At 48.5% G+C, this 15,101-nt stretch overlaps 1 protein-coding gene across 14 annotated transcripts in view; it reads right to left on the reverse strand.

The window, feature by feature from the left end:
- Window positions 1–15,101, reverse strand: part of ZNF618 (zinc finger protein 618) — a 176,194-nt gene that overhangs the window by 33,257 nt on the left and 127,836 nt on the right. For 13 of the 14 annotated variants that reach the window (XM_021672172.2, XM_021672171.2, XM_064378699.1 and 10 more), the window contains 5 exons: window positions 13,705–13,782; window positions 13,159–13,197; window positions 7,608–7,697; window positions 6,674–6,709; window positions 6,499–6,576 (listed from right to left, as the gene is read on the reverse strand). In XM_021672172.2, the coding sequence (XP_021527847.1) occupies window positions 6,499–6,576; window positions 6,674–6,709; window positions 7,608–7,697; window positions 13,159–13,197; window positions 13,705–13,782 (321 nt within the window). The remainder of the gene's footprint in view (window positions 1–6,498; window positions 6,577–6,673; window positions 6,710–7,607; window positions 7,698–13,158; window positions 13,198–13,704; window positions 13,783–15,101) is intronic. The other variant, XM_021672165.2, reaches the window with a different exon arrangement.

Consider the following 15,101-nt stretch of genomic DNA (forward strand, 5'->3'; position numbering starts at 1 on the left):
CAAATTAAAGGCTTTTCCACATAATCTTTGCACATTATTTCCTGGGGAAAAATTCAAGAGAGGAAAAGGGTATGTATTTTTAAGGCTTTTGATAACCATAGCACCATCATCCCAACCAGAAAGGTGTGAAAATGCCCGTGTGTGCACACCGCAGCCAGCATTAAGTGTATCATCTTCTTAAATTTTGCCTATCTGATGAGAAGAACTATATTCCACTGCTGATTTACTTTTCCATTTCTTTGATTGCTATGGAAATTGATTATTTTTCATGTTTAATTAACTATCATTTTTCTTTTGTGACTTTCCTTTTGTGTTTATAGCCAGCATTTCTACAGGCATACTGACATTTATGAAATCACTAAACTCTTTGTAGATTAAGGATATCAACATTTTGTTATACACGTTAAAATTTTTTCTTAATTGGTCTATTAGTCTTTTACGGTTTTTCTCTCCTGCTATAGAATGTTTAGTAGTTAAATAACTGTTGTAACTGGTTCATAAACATTGGAAAAGGTAAGTTATTTGCTTTCTGTAGGATTCACTGTTATTAGATAAACTGTATTAAATATATTATTTAAATTCTATACAATCTTGTCTACTTGCTCTGTGAAAGACTAAAGATTGTGATAAAACCTTCCACTTCACTATATTTCAAAATTTATTTTGTATATTTGGAAACAATGTTGTTTGAAGCATAAAGGCTCACGGGATCAAAATCTTCACTGCAAACTGAATTTAGTAACATAAAACTGTTTTCCAACACAGTGCTTCTCAAAGTGCGGTCCCTGGACCAGCAACATCAGTATCACCTGGGAACCTGTGAGAAATGCAAATTCTTAGGACTCACCTAAGACCTACTGAAAATAAAAATTCTAGGTGTTGGGTCCAGCAATCCGTGTTTTAACAAGCCCTCCAGAAAATTCTGATGCATGGGAAAGTTTAAGAACTCATGCTGTAACATTTAATTATTCCATTTTATTAGTTTATCTGGCATAAATAATTTGATAATTTGTCAGATCCTGATTTCTACTTGTTTACATGTACCTAAAGACATGTCCCTGTATTTTCTCATTACTGTCATTCATTAAACAGGTACTGTGCTAAGTGCTGGTACAAAATGCTGAGCAAAAACAGGCAAAGTTCCTGCCTTCAAGGAGTTTACAGTCTAACAAAAGGAGATTGAAAAATCTGAGTCACTCAAACAAATTTAAAACTCCATCCACAGTAAGTGCTCTCAAGGAGACATATGCAGTGCTATAAAAACCTATGATAGGGAATTCACTCTAGTTCTGAAAGTAGGAAAGAGAAGCTCAAGTGCAGAGTAAAGATAAGGAAGTAACCTTGTCTCTAATAAACCATTAATAACTGGATTATTTTAAATCAACCTGACAAGCTTTGTCTTCTAATAAAGGAGATTATGCCATTTGCTTTTATTGCTATAATTGATTTGGTTTTATGAGTCTTCTTCATGCTCCAGCCTTTCTGATTGCTGCCTTAATTCCCAGTTGTTTGATATATGAACTCTTTATTTTTCCATTATTCTCCAATATTCCATTATTTTCCAATATTCTCTATTGTTATAGACAGTATATAAGATATATTTCTCTAATTGTTAATAGTCAAATGGGAAATGACATTTTAAAGTCTATCACCATTGAGAAAGGTAGTATAAACCAGTGTTTCTCAAACTTTAGCATGTAAAAGAATCATCTAGAAAGACGGTTACAACATAGATTGCAGGGATCCACCCTGGAAATTCTGATCCTATAGGTCTGGAGTAGGGCCTAAGACTATACATTTCTAATAAGCTTCCAGAAACGCTGATCTGCTGGTCTGGAGCCACAGTATGAGTAGGACTGGCTTAACCTACTTTACTGTATCCCTCACCAATTCTTTCTTTAAAAAAGAAAGAGTGGGGTTTTTAAAAAACCCCACTTAGAGGGTTTTCTTTAAAAACCCTCATTTTTAATATTTTAGAATAATCTGCCTTCTGCAATTTTATAATCAGATTTGGAACATTTTAAACTAACTTCTAGTTTATCTGGTTTTACTACTCACAATTGCTCTTATACTATGAATTTCTCACAATTGAGCCTTTAAATGCATTCTACAACTTAGTTCATCAGAGCATATCTTCAAATAACTTTGTGAAGATGGGTATATAGAAAAAAAAAGTATGTTTTTTAAGCCCTTCCTTTTCTCTTTACACACAAACCACAATTTGTCTAGATTACAACCTTTTCCCTTCAAAACTTATCCATTATCTTCTAAGATTTAGTATTGCAGAGAAGTCTGAGGCAAGTCCACCTTGAATTCAGGGATAGGTAACTTGCTTTATCAAGCCTGGATGCCTTTTTTTCCCCTTTACAGTCACTGAGATCTATTTAGGTACAGGTCTCTTTATACCGACTCTATCTGACACGATGAGCCTATTAAATCTGCATATACAGATCTTCCTTTAGCTGAGCAAAGTTTTCTTCTATTAGATCTTAGGAGTGCTGTTTCTCACCACTGGTACTAGAGCATCAATTATCTGAAACTGGCTGCCTGTTCTCCCTATTTATCATATTTTCCTTTCATTATCTTCATCTGTTCAAGTTCATTCTTCACATCACTAATTCCAATTTTGCAGATAAACTCGACTCTTTACTATACAGAATGTAGGTTTTAATTCTGTTCTTCTGTTTTCTGCTTCCCTGAAATCCTTCCATGTCTCACTCCTCTCTCTTTACCTTCTTATTCTGTTGCTTTTTCACCATACAGCTTCCGGGTCCTTTTTCACAGGGGTCATGCTATGGACTGAACTGTGCCCCATCCTCAAATTCATACGTTGAAACCCTAACTCCTAATGTGATGGCATGTGGAGATGGGGCCTTTGGGAGGTAAGCAGGATTAGATGAGGTCATAAGGGTGGGGCCCCCACCATGGGATTAGTGCCCTTATTAGAAGAAAGGCCAGAAAGCACTCTCTCTCTCTCTCTCTCACATCATCATGTGCAGACACATGGTGGCCATGTGCAAGCCAGGAGGAGAGCCCTCAACAGAACCCAGCCATGCTGGCACCCTGATCTCAGGCCTTCCAGCTTCCAGAACTGTAAGAGATGAAGTGTTTAAACCATCCAGTCTACAATATGTTATTGTGGCAGCCTAAGTGGACTTGTAAGACAGGTCATATTTCCTTATATGAGAAGGCTGTCAAACAGAATGGTCTTCTAGATTTTGTGGTAGATCATTTTCAGAGGTGTGCTCTTCTCTGAGTCTTGTAAATTCTCTTTTTCTTGTTATGTGGAATCTACACAGTTCTCTCATTTTTTTTTTAACTTTTCAAGTTACTCTTCCTTATTCAGGCATAAAAATCAAGTAACCCATACATGACGCCAGACTTAACTCTGTCTCGATAGACCACACAAACGAATTTTCCTTGATTCTCCCTCTGCCCATTACCATGGAAGTAATTCTTGGATCTGCAGATGAAGAGCGAGTTAACACATAAGGCTTCCTGGACCAACTCTGTCTTTTCTAGCAGGATTCTCTGTGCTGTCACTGCCTGGGTTTCCTCCAACCTAAGTACCTAATTCTCTAATATGCTCAGCTGATGCTGATGTGAAAGGTGTAATTCCCAGCACTCACTCCTACCAGGGTGCTTCCTCGTCACCTGACTACAAAGCTTTACTTGGGCAATTGGTCCCTTCAGAATACATGGTTCCTATACTGGCTAATCCTGTTTAGGGTTCTGTGGCATTGGCCTTCTTATACATAGCAGGAGCCAAAGAAGCAACATTTTTGTCTCACTAGCCAGCTCCTGAGTAGTAGCAAGGGATGGTCTCACACCACCCCAGCAATCATAGCTCCATTCAGTCCAGCTGGGAGCACGCTGGCAACCAGATCCAGTCTGATTTTCTCAATGCAATCCTACACTCCTTATAATTTGTGATAATTCCTCCCAGGTCCTAGTGTTGGCTGTCTGTCAGACTTACAGACACACAGAACACGCTTCATCTTGTTCTGCATCTTCCTGGGTAATTAACAAGTACCGCCTATTTAATGCTTTGCATGCATATGTCAAGGACTACGCTAATTCTTTTACAAACATAATCTCAACTAAGCCCCATGACAATCCTGAAAGGTGAGTTTTATTGTCATCACCCCACTTAGAGAAACTATGGATTAGACAGATTAGAAAACTGGTAGGACATCATGCAGCTATTAAGTGTAGAGCTGGGAGTCTATCTGGGTTGGCTCTAAACTCTTGCCCTTGACTCTTTCTCAGTAACATGTCTCACTTACTACACCTTGGATATGAGCCAGGTGCTCGGCGAGACCCCTTACGTGTGTGTGCTCCAAAGGCACTGGAAAATTCAGAGACAGGCTTGTCCCCAACTTATGGGACACTCACAGGGGTAAGTAGCTAGGAAGCTGGGGACGACAGCATTCAAACCCAGGCTTGATTCCAAAGCCCATCTTCCTAAAGACAATGACATGGTTGGAAGAGCGGCAGTACACACTGGGACCACTGCCAGACCCTGGATAGATACTGAACAGGGAGGTCACAGATCTTCCGTTCCTGTCCTGTATCTGCCTACGAATGTCTGTCTTTCCTACCAGATTATGAATTCTTTTTTTTTTTTTCAGACTATGAATTCTTTGAATGCTGCAAATATGCCTGATTCACATCTATGTATCCCCTGCAGCAACTAACTTCCTGTATTTGAGTGTTGAGGGTTTTGTCATATTCTTCATCTTTTTTTGGAGATGGAATCTCACTCTGTTGCCTAGGCTGGATTGGAGTGGTGCAACCTCGGCTCACTGACTGCAACCTCTGCCTCCTGGGTTCAAGCGATTCTCCTGCCTCAGCATCCTGAATAGCTGGGGCGACAGGCATGCTCCACCATGCCCAGTTAATTTTAGTAGAGACGGGGTTTCGCCATATTGGCCAGGCTGGTCTTGAACTCCTGACCGCAGGTGATCTGCCTGCCTCGGCGTCCCAAAGGGCTGGGACTACAGGCATGGGATTACTCGGCCTCCCAAAGTGCTGGGATTACTGGCCATATTCTTCATCTTTAAGATTATTTTAATGCTCCTATTTATCCAGTGTTTACTATGCATGTGACAAGCACTGTGCTAACCACTTTATAGACATGATCTCATCTTCAGTTTCCTGAATGCTTTCAAAAGAGTGAAGAAAAAAGCAAAGAATCATCCCATGACCACAGACAAGGGATGAGGAAGAACAAGCATTTGGGGGAAGGGAAGGGGACCCACCCAACCCCTTCCAAGGGCTGGGACTGAGCTCTGCCCCAAATAAAGTATCCAACTTAGCATTTCAGCTCCTCTGATTTTTCTTCACACAGATATCTTCATCTGCTTGTTCTGTTTTTGTGTATATTTTTCTAAGCTGCCTTAGATCCTTACTGGAAGGAAGCAGAGACCATAAAGGTCTTTTCTTGCTGGGTAGTAAGTAAGGTACAGGAAACAGAGATAAATAGCAGGTATGTCAATTCCTGAATGGCTGGAAAGGACAAGTCTCACTCACTTGTGGTCCCACCGTACCTGCCCTAGGCTGGCCACCCTGCCCCTCCCAATCCATCTTCCTCCCAGCAGCAAAATTGGGCTTACTAAAATGCAAACCAGATCAAGTTCCTTCTCCACTTAGTAAACTCTCTGGCTCATTTGCCCGGGGATGCTGCCTGCTGGCATTCAAGGCTCTGTAAGACTTGAGGCCATCATCGATTCTTGGGACCAGTATGGCTCTCCTGCCTTTGCATGGGATGCAGGGGCTCATGCCCTACCCTGTCCCCACCCAAAAGCTTCCAGCACTCCCACAGGCCCCCCACAGCTCCCTTCAAGCTCTCTGTGTTGGAACTATCTGTTCAATTATCTGCTGTCCCCATCCCCAAGCCCCATCTGAATTACCCAAGGGCAGGACCACACATGTCCTGCTCCCTGCTGTGTGCTACAACACTCAATACAAGTTTATCAAAAACAGGCCAGACAAGTGTGTGGCTCCTGCCCTCGAGGGGTTTCCTGGGACAGAGACAGAGTGTTGCCTGTGGCTGCCCTGGTCCGCTCATTCGCTGATAGGCCCCTTCGGTTGACTATGACGTGTTATTTTCCGAGCACCTACTATGTACCAGGCACTGTGCTAACAAGTGGTTTACATCCAGGATCTCATTTAATCCCCCAACAAACCTGCGGGGAAATGTCATCCTCACTCCATAGGTGGGGAGGCTGAGGTTCAGGATGGCTAACAGACCGTGAGGACGCCAAGCCTGTAAGCAGCAGCGCCAGGACCCAGCCCCAGCCTGGCTGCCTTCACTGCCCTGACCTTGACCCTGCGCTGCCTGCAGCTCCTCAAAAGCTCCAGTCCTGACTGGTGGGCACCATTGCTGCAGGTAAGGGATGCCACCCACCGCTACCCCTGCCCTAGCAGTGAGACTGAGCCCTGCTTTCCTTGGCCAGCCCCCACCCCGCCCTCAGCCCCAGAGAGAATCCCGCATACTTGGCCCGATTTTCTGAAACGGTTCCGGGGGCTCCTCCTTCACCTCGTCACTGGCCACGACACCTTGGTCGAAGGGGTCTGTGGGAGAACATATGGCCCTTAGTACCCTGGTCCCCCAGGTATCAGGAGCCCAGCCGGGGACAGGGGAGGTGATGAGCAGCCACCAAGGACTTACCTGCCCGGTTCTCGGGGGCCCCTTCCACACTAAACACTGCACCGGGGCAGGAGGCGGCAGCCGCAGAAGGAAAGAAGCAAATAGGAGCCCTGTTAGTCCCTGCCCAGAGCTGCCTCTGCTGCCGCTCCCAGCCCCTGGCCCCCTGGGATTGCCTGGAGGCCCAGGAGGGCTGCCCTGGCCACCGTGGAAGCCCCCCAAAACCAGGACAACACGAGGACACATCCCGACCAGGACACAGGCTGCGCCGCAATCCCTCATCCTCACTGGGACAGGCACCCACCCCAGCGCAGGCAGGCATTGTTTGCCTAGAACTGTTTCTGATTGCCAGCATGCCTTCAAGGGGTCAGGGCAGGAGAAAAGAGGAAGAGATTGGGAGGAGAGAAAAGAGGAGGTGAGAAAAGGGATGGGCCAGTGTAACAGGTGCTGGGCCTGGCTGTCACAGCTCGAGGCAGGCTGAGGGTGTGGGGCTAGATGGGGAACCCCTAAGGCCCTTCTAAGGTCACAGACCCTCTTTCTAGGATTCTTAAGATTCAAAAATGTGTTAGCTAAATGTATTGTTCTAATTTCTAATTCTATACTCTAAGACGCTAAAAGGCCATCATTCGTTTTTTAAAATCAGTTTAATTTCATCAGAACATGAAAATGCTCAATAGGAAACTATAAAATGACTCAATATGAAATTCCAATATTCTACTGATTTTGACCTATAAAAATGGCAGTTTCACTACTTAACCTAAATAGAAGTGTATGTGGAGTATGATGGGGACGTTCCCGCCCCCAGAATCCTCCAGGGCTGGTCACCCCCTTCGTGGTTCCGCTGCTGCCTGGCCTTTTTCTGGGTAAGAGGGAGGAGGGAGGCGAGGAGGGCCGGGGGCTGTGCCTTGGAGGAAGGGCGCCTCTTTGCGTGACTCCAGGGAGTGAGGGCCTGACTCACCGTCCACTGCATGTAGGTCTCGGTGCTCCTGGAAACAGCTGTAGTATTTGTACTTCTTCCCGCAGATGTCACATGTGTACCTGAAATTGTCTGCAAAGGATGAAAACACACACCTGGTTACCAGGGAGACAGTCATGTGGGGTGGGGTTTTTCTGGCCAGATCATCTCAGAAACCAAAGATGGGACTAGCCCAGTCTGGCTCCAACTGAATGACCCCAAGGAAAGTCAGTTCCTGAGCCAGTCTGTACCCTGGCACTGCCCAAGTCTTCTGGACCATGGAAGGCCACGGCACCACCTACCCCCTGGAACGCCCAGCTTCTCCTCCCCGACGTGCAGGAGGGTGAAGCTCTTGCCTCAGTGCTGGCCCCACCCTCTACCCCGAGCCAGCCCTGTATTGCTTCCCGGGTCCACAGGATGTAGGCTGGGCTGTCAGGGGTCCTCTGTGGAGATCCAGACCACACATCCGGTCCCACATGACTGGGAGCCCAGAAGTGACTCTAAAACCAACCCTCAAACCTGCCCTAGGTAAGCTGAGTTCCTGAGGGCCGGGTTCTTAAATGGCCTGGCATACCCTTCTCAGAAGCGCTGTGAGAGTAACAATCCGTGCAGCACCCAAGCCCAGGTGCTACAAGAAGCAAGGCAGCAGGTCTGGCTCTTCCTCCACATCTCCTCAACTCTTGCAGCAGAGGAGGAAGCAGTCTCTCATTTTACACAGGAGGAAACTGAGGATTAGAAGGGACTTGCCCCAAGGGTACAGCTGGGAGGGCCTGTGATGAGCAGCTTTGGGGACAGCACCCTGGGCTCCTGGCCTCTTGATGCTCACACCTTATATCACCTCTTCCCTGTGAGTTTGGGTTAGACCTGGTAACTGACTTCTAATGAACATGCAGTAAACATGATGGAGTATCACTTCTGAGGGTAGCTTGCAAAAGATCATTACTTCTGTCTCAAGCATACCTTCTCTCTCCAGCTCACACCTGCTGGCTGCTGGCTTGTGAGCTGCCCCACGAGAGACCCAGGTGACCAGGAGCTGAGGGCAGCCTCTGGTGAACAGCCAATGAGGCCCTCAGTCTAAGGCCCTGGGAAGGACAGAACCCTAGTAGGGTTGTTAACCCTGCTAAAAACCGTATAAATGAGTTTAAAAGCAGCTCTTGGCCAGGCGAAGTGGCTCACACCTATAATCCCAGCACTTTGGGAGGCTGAGGCAGGCGGATCACGAGGTCAAGAGATCGAGGCCAACATGGTGAAACCCTGTCTCTACTAAAAACACAAAAATTAGCTGGGCATGGTGGCACATGCCTGTAGTCCCAGCTACTTGGGAGGCTGAGGCAGGAGAATCTTGAACCAAGGAGGCGGAGGTTGCAGTGAGCTGAGATCACCCCACTGCACTCCAGCCTTGGCAACAAGAGTGAGACTCTGTCTCAAAAAAATAAAAAAAAGCAGTTCTTTCCCTGATCCAACCTTGAGATGAGACCCCAGCCCTGGCCAAGTCCTTAGCCAGGGAGAGACCCAGTGCCACAGGACCCAGCAAAACCATATCCAAACTCTTGACCCTGGAAACTGAGGGATAATCAATGCTTGCTGTTTTCAGTCATTAAGTTTTAGGGACATCTGCTACACAGCAATAGGTAACTAACGGGGTAAGAGTTTGGATGATCCCCCAGGTCTACCCAACATCTGAGGCTGGACACAGGACATGACCCTCTCCACAATGGCACACTCTAACACTTGCACTGGCGCGGACCTCATGTGTGTGTTGCTTGGGATGATGCAGAGAGGGCCTATCAATCGCATCTCCCCAGGCGCAGGGACACTTGGTGGTCTGCTTAAGGCTGGACAGAGGGGAAAGGGAGAGCTAGGACTCAAACACTCACTAACTCCCAGCTAAGGCTGAGTCAGGGCATGTGGCCCTTCTCCGTCTGAATAAGCTGCACATCAGTACTGGGCTGGGGTACCTGTCTCCTGGTCCCTCTCCTGCCCCTCAGAACCCAAATACAGGATCTGATGCAACCCTCTACCACAAGGTTACACCGCTAGCTAATTCTGTGGGAAGGTTTCTGGCCCCGCCTTCTGAACTTGGTGCACAAACGGCATTAGCCACCTCTCCCTCCCACCACCACCTTCACCTCTTCCATTGCAATGGTATTCTCTGAAAATGCCTTAGCAGATGCTAGAGCCTCAGACACAAACTGGCCCCTGAGCAAGAAGCCACAGGAGCCTTGGAGACATTTTGAGGATGCTGGGTACCAAAATCATCCAAGAAAGAGGTGGCGGGGTATGGGGCAGGAGAGGCTGGTCCTACTTCCTTGTTTTCCCCCCTAACTGGGGGAGCTGGGAAAGGGACATAGATGAGCTGATTCCTGGGGCCTCCCCCAGGCTGGTGGTTCCAGGATTCTATGCCTGGCCCAGGCTTTAATCCTTTCATGTGGCCAGCAATCAATATAGACAACTTCCCCATCAAGTCCCGTCCAGACCACGGTCCCCAGTCTCCGCTTTGCAACCCTGCCTTCTGTGCAGGACTCCTGCTCAGGAACAGAGACGGAGAAGTCAAGGCCACCTGGGGTCTGGTTCCAGACTGGGCTTTGCCCTGACTTTCCTCTCCTAAGCTGACGAGTGCTGATGCCATCTGCTACCACCTGCCCGCTTGCTTGTCTTTACCCACATAGCCTCCTGGCCAGCTGGGCCTGACCCCTTGCTTCAGGACCATATCTATTACCTCCAATAAAACGCGAACCCCCGTTTCTGCTGCCGAGAATATCCTCACCCTGCTCCCACACCATGACATCTCTTTGACGTGGATGGGGAGCCTGTTCCCAGGTCTTCTGCAGGCAGGAATTGATTAGGGCAAGAGGTTTAAGAGTAGAACAGAATCATTTTTTTGTCAGTGAAAACACATTTTCAGAACCAGTCCATTTTCAGACACGAAAGCTCGTTGTCTTTCGGAATGCTGCTGTGGTTCCGTTCAGGGAGGCAGGCTCTGGAATCAGGCTGCCTAATCAAACCCAACTGTACCACTTACAAGTGCGACAGACCTCAGACATGCTGCCTAACCTCTGCACCTCCATTTCCTCATCTGTAAAATGGGAATGAGAGGTTCTCTGTTTCCCAGAATTAGAACAAAGAACAAAGGAACACAATGCCTAACATCCAATAAATACCTGCCAAATGTTACCTAATTCAGTCACAAGCATTAATGTGACGTAGCATGAGGGACTAATCTTTTATTCCTTAGTGGACAGATGGGTGAGTGAACATGTCTTTATGCTTCTATGTAAGACTGCACTATTTTCCTAGCAAATAAATGAAAAGTCCTAGAACTGTTAATAGAATGTGCAAGGCTCATTTCTAGGCCCACCTCCACTACTCACAAGCTGCATGACTCCCTCTCTCTGGGACTTAGTGTCCTCATCTGCAAAAGGGGTGGGCTGGACTATTCTCAGCGGGGCCCTTGTGGCTCCATGACTCCATGGCCAGGCCCCTGTAAAGCAGAGGCCAGGCGTTCCAAGCAGGCGCTGCCGGCCTGGGTCAGGGCGGGAGTGCAGGACTGAGAATAAAATAGCTCGCGATGGCTGTGGGGAGGAAACTCCACAGGGAGGAAGGGAAAAGTGATGGAAAGTCTAAAAATACCCCCAGCTCCAGAGCCCTCAGCAACCAGCAAGCCCGGGGACAGCGGAAGCCAGACGGAACACAGCAGATCACGGAGGGGCTGCCGGAGAGGCCAGGGGCCCAGAATAGCTGAGGAAGGAAAGATAAATAGGGAAGTTCTTTAAATGTGTGGCTGACCGCAGTCAGACCATGGGAGCCGGAAAAGAATGGAGCTATTGAGGGAGATGGGAGCCAAGGGGTGGGCTGGGGCTGGGGCTGGGGCTGAGGCAGGAAGGGCGGGGTTGGAGGGGGAGGGCTGGCTCCCACCTCCTCCCAGTTGGAGTCCTGTGGCAGGTGTCTAGCCGACCTGAGTCTCAGATTCCTGTCCAGAACATGCCGGCCTCTCCTTTGGCATAAGAATCCAAACGGAGTGGATGGGAAAGTGCCTCAGAAGAAACGCTGTCAGGACCCAGGCCAGTGAAAATCCTTTCTCAGCCATCAGCCCCTCTTCAAACTGCTCTGGTTTGGGGTTCTGTTGGGCGGGGGGTGGTGATGTTTATTTATTATGTTAAAAATCTTTTTTTATGATGGTGTGGTGTAACAAGCGTGTAGAATGGGGACTGGCATGCTACAGTCTGCCGGCCAAATCCTGCCCACCATCTGTTTTGGTAAGGAATTCATTTACATATTATCTCTGTTCCTGGCATGTTCCCACTTCAAGGGCAGGGCTGAATACTTGTGACGGAGATGTCTGGCCTATAAAGTCTAAAATACTTACCATCTGGCCCTCCACAGAAAAATCTTGCTAACCCCTGGTATAGAAAAGTGTACACATCGTAAGTGTACAGCTTGTTCAATTTCCACAAACTGAATACACCCATGTAACCCACACCCAGCTCAAGAAACAGAACCCAGAAGCCCCCTCTCCAGGGGAGCCGCTCTTCTGACTTCTACCGGCAATAATTAGTTTTAGCGCTTTTGCCCTTTCTCTATACAGAGTCTTCAAGGATGAACTCTGTTTGCGCCTGGCCTCTTCTGCTCACCATTGTGAGTCATCCATGTTGCTGTGTGTAGCTATAAATTGCTCATTCTCACTAACACACAGTAGTCCTTTCTGTTACTAGACTTACTTATCCATTCAAAGAGCACTGGGCATTTGGGGATTTCTAGTTTGGAACTGTTAGGAACAGTATGCTAAGAACATTCTAGTTTGCATCTTTCAGCAGATGTGCACACATTTCTGTTGGCGACATACCGACAGGTGGAAATGTGACTTCTGAAGCTTTGTATTATTGGGTGGGGTGATTCCATCCTAGCCTACACCTCACTGGCTGCTCGCTTACCAGGCGCTTGGGGTCTAGAATTGGAGGGAAGGTAAGCAGGGCCTGTGAGCAGCCGTGCTGTCACAGATGTTAAGGCCCTGGGCCACCCCAGGTGCTGGGATATGGCACCCCAGGGCAAGTCACCAATAAGCAATTAGTGCCCCTGGCTGTGGGGGCTCAAGAGAAAACGCTCCAAAGCAGCGTGTCCCAAAAGTCAGCGATAGAGCCCCAGAGTCATGAGTCAGAGTCAAAAGAACATAAGGAACTGCATACCCCGCACTTCCAGGGGAGATGCAGGGCCGCATCTGTCAATCAGGGGCTGGAAACACCCAAGAGAAAGAAACCTGCTCACCTTAGTGAAACTCAAGGTCTCCCCAAGCTACTTGGCCGGGGAAATCGTCATGGACAGAACACCCACTAACCTTCCCAGAAAGAGCCTGCTGCGGAGCACACTTTGGGGATGGCTGCTCTGAGGCTCCGTGTTGCGGTTTTGTAAGGATGGTCCGGCCCCAAAGCTTGAACCCCAGAACTGTGTCTCTCAGAGGCCACCTGGAGCAGTTCTAGGGAAGGGAACAAGCATCTCCTCTGCCTCCCACCCCAAGCCCTTGCCCCTCAGCAGCCCACGAGGAGGAAAAGGTACTCACTGCTTTGGGAGGCTCCCTCCCCTGAGGTGGCTTCGGTGTCTGCAAAGAGAGAGAGAGAGGGACGTGGGTGAGCCTACCAGCCCAGTGATAGGGCCAGTGCCAATCGCAAAAGAATGTGGAAGCCACAGGGGAAGAGCTCACAGTCCTGCCCTGGGCCCCTGATGTCAGCCTCTCCTCCCTGCCTGCCAGGCCACGGCAGAAACAGACGCCATCCCTCCTGTCCCCAATTCCCATGCTTGTCATGAGGAACGCACACACTGACCCCAGCACGTGCCCTATGGGGACCACTGACCCGAACAGTGATGAGGTGTCCTGGGAGACGTGAGGCCCGAGGGAAGCAGGTGTGTCCTTTGGAGCCCCTCCCACATCCGTGCTATCCCGCATCAGGAGGCCTCCCTTCTGCCTGGCACCCTGCTCTACTGATGAAAGAGTGAGGAGAATGGGAAAGGCTGGAGCTCTCAGGGCCTCTGGGGTCACCCACGAGGGGCCCAAGTGGGAAACAGACAGGCAGTGGGAGGTGCAGCTCTGCCCCAGCGATCCTCTCACCTCGGTGTGCCCGCACGTGGGTCTGGAAGCAGTTGTAATATTTGTACTTCTTGCCACAGATTCCGCATTCGTAAGACCCTGGAAAACAGAAGAAGAAAAAACTTGTCACCCAACCTCTGTGACCGCAAGGTCCCAGGACCCACAGGCGATGCCTTCAAGTGTGGCTGACTCTGAGTCCCGGGGTGGAGACGGTCCCTGGCAAGGTGGCAGCACCGAGCTAGAAGTCAGGAGGCCTGCGTCTAGACCCAGGTTTGCCTCCTATTTTCTGAGTGACCTTGGGCAAGGCACCCCCACCATCTCTGGACCTCAGTTTCCAAATATGTAGGATGGAGACGGTAACTTCTTTAGCTAACTCTCAGCCCTATACCTTGAGGGGAGAAAGAAGATGAATGTAGAAGTGCTCTGAAAGGAATAAATTGCATCCATGTAAGGAAATCATTACTTAAATGTATTATAATAATTTCTAGTGACCCCTTTTCCTTGCTGGGATGGGACAGAGAGTAAGACAGAGTGAAACGGACACACCTGGGTCCCTATCCCTGTGCTGTGACTTACCAGCAGCATGACCTTGGTAATTTTTTTTTTTTTTTTTTTGAGACGGAGTCTCACTCTGTCTCCCAGGCTAGAGTGCAGTGGCACAATCTTGACTCACTGCAACCTCTGCCTCCTGGGTTCAAGTGATTCTCCTGCCTCAGCCTCTCGAGTAGCTGGGATTACAGGCACCAGCTACCACACCCAGCTAATTTTTGTATTTTTAATAGAGACAGGGTTTCACCATGTTGTCCAGGCTGATCTCAAACTCCTGACCTCAGGTGATCCTCCTGCCTCAGCCTCCCAAAGTGCTGGGATTACAGGCATAAGCCACCACACCTGGCCTGACCTTGGTAATTCCTTTAGATGCACTAAGCCTCAGTCTGCTGATCTACAGAATGGGACCACAAGCACCTATCTCGTAGGGGTGGCATACACTCCCTGTAGGAAGTTCCCAGCCCCACTATAGACATGCTCAGCAAGAAGAGGACCCCCCACACCTGCTGAACAGTTGTCTTGTTCCCTCAGACACACAGAGACCGACCTGGTGCCTCTAGCCCCTCCAGCTCTTTGCCAGGCCCTTCTCCCAAGAGCAGGGAGACTGAACTGGCCAAGCTCCTAATGAGCACTACAGAGAGGTTAAAGAAAGAACCTACCCACGCAGAGGCCAGAGCAAAGGCCCATGGTAGGAGGCCAAGAAGAGCCCCTTAGATCCAGCCTGTCAGGGGCTCCAGGGGCAGAGTCCCTGCCTGCTCCCCATCAAAACCGGATGCCACCTGGGCCCAGGCCTTGCTCTTCCTAACAGAACAGCCAGGGAGCGTGGACAAATGCAGAGGCCTCAGCCCACTCCAGGCTTTGCAATCTAG

This window comes from Aotus nancymaae, unplaced genomic scaffold (genome assembly GCF_030222135.1).
Source record: "Aotus nancymaae isolate 86718 unplaced genomic scaffold, 86718_ANA_hifiasm-v0.15.2.pri h1tg000003l, whole genome shotgun sequence".
Taxonomy (NCBI): domain Eukaryota; kingdom Metazoa; phylum Chordata; class Mammalia; order Primates; family Aotidae; genus Aotus; species Aotus nancymaae.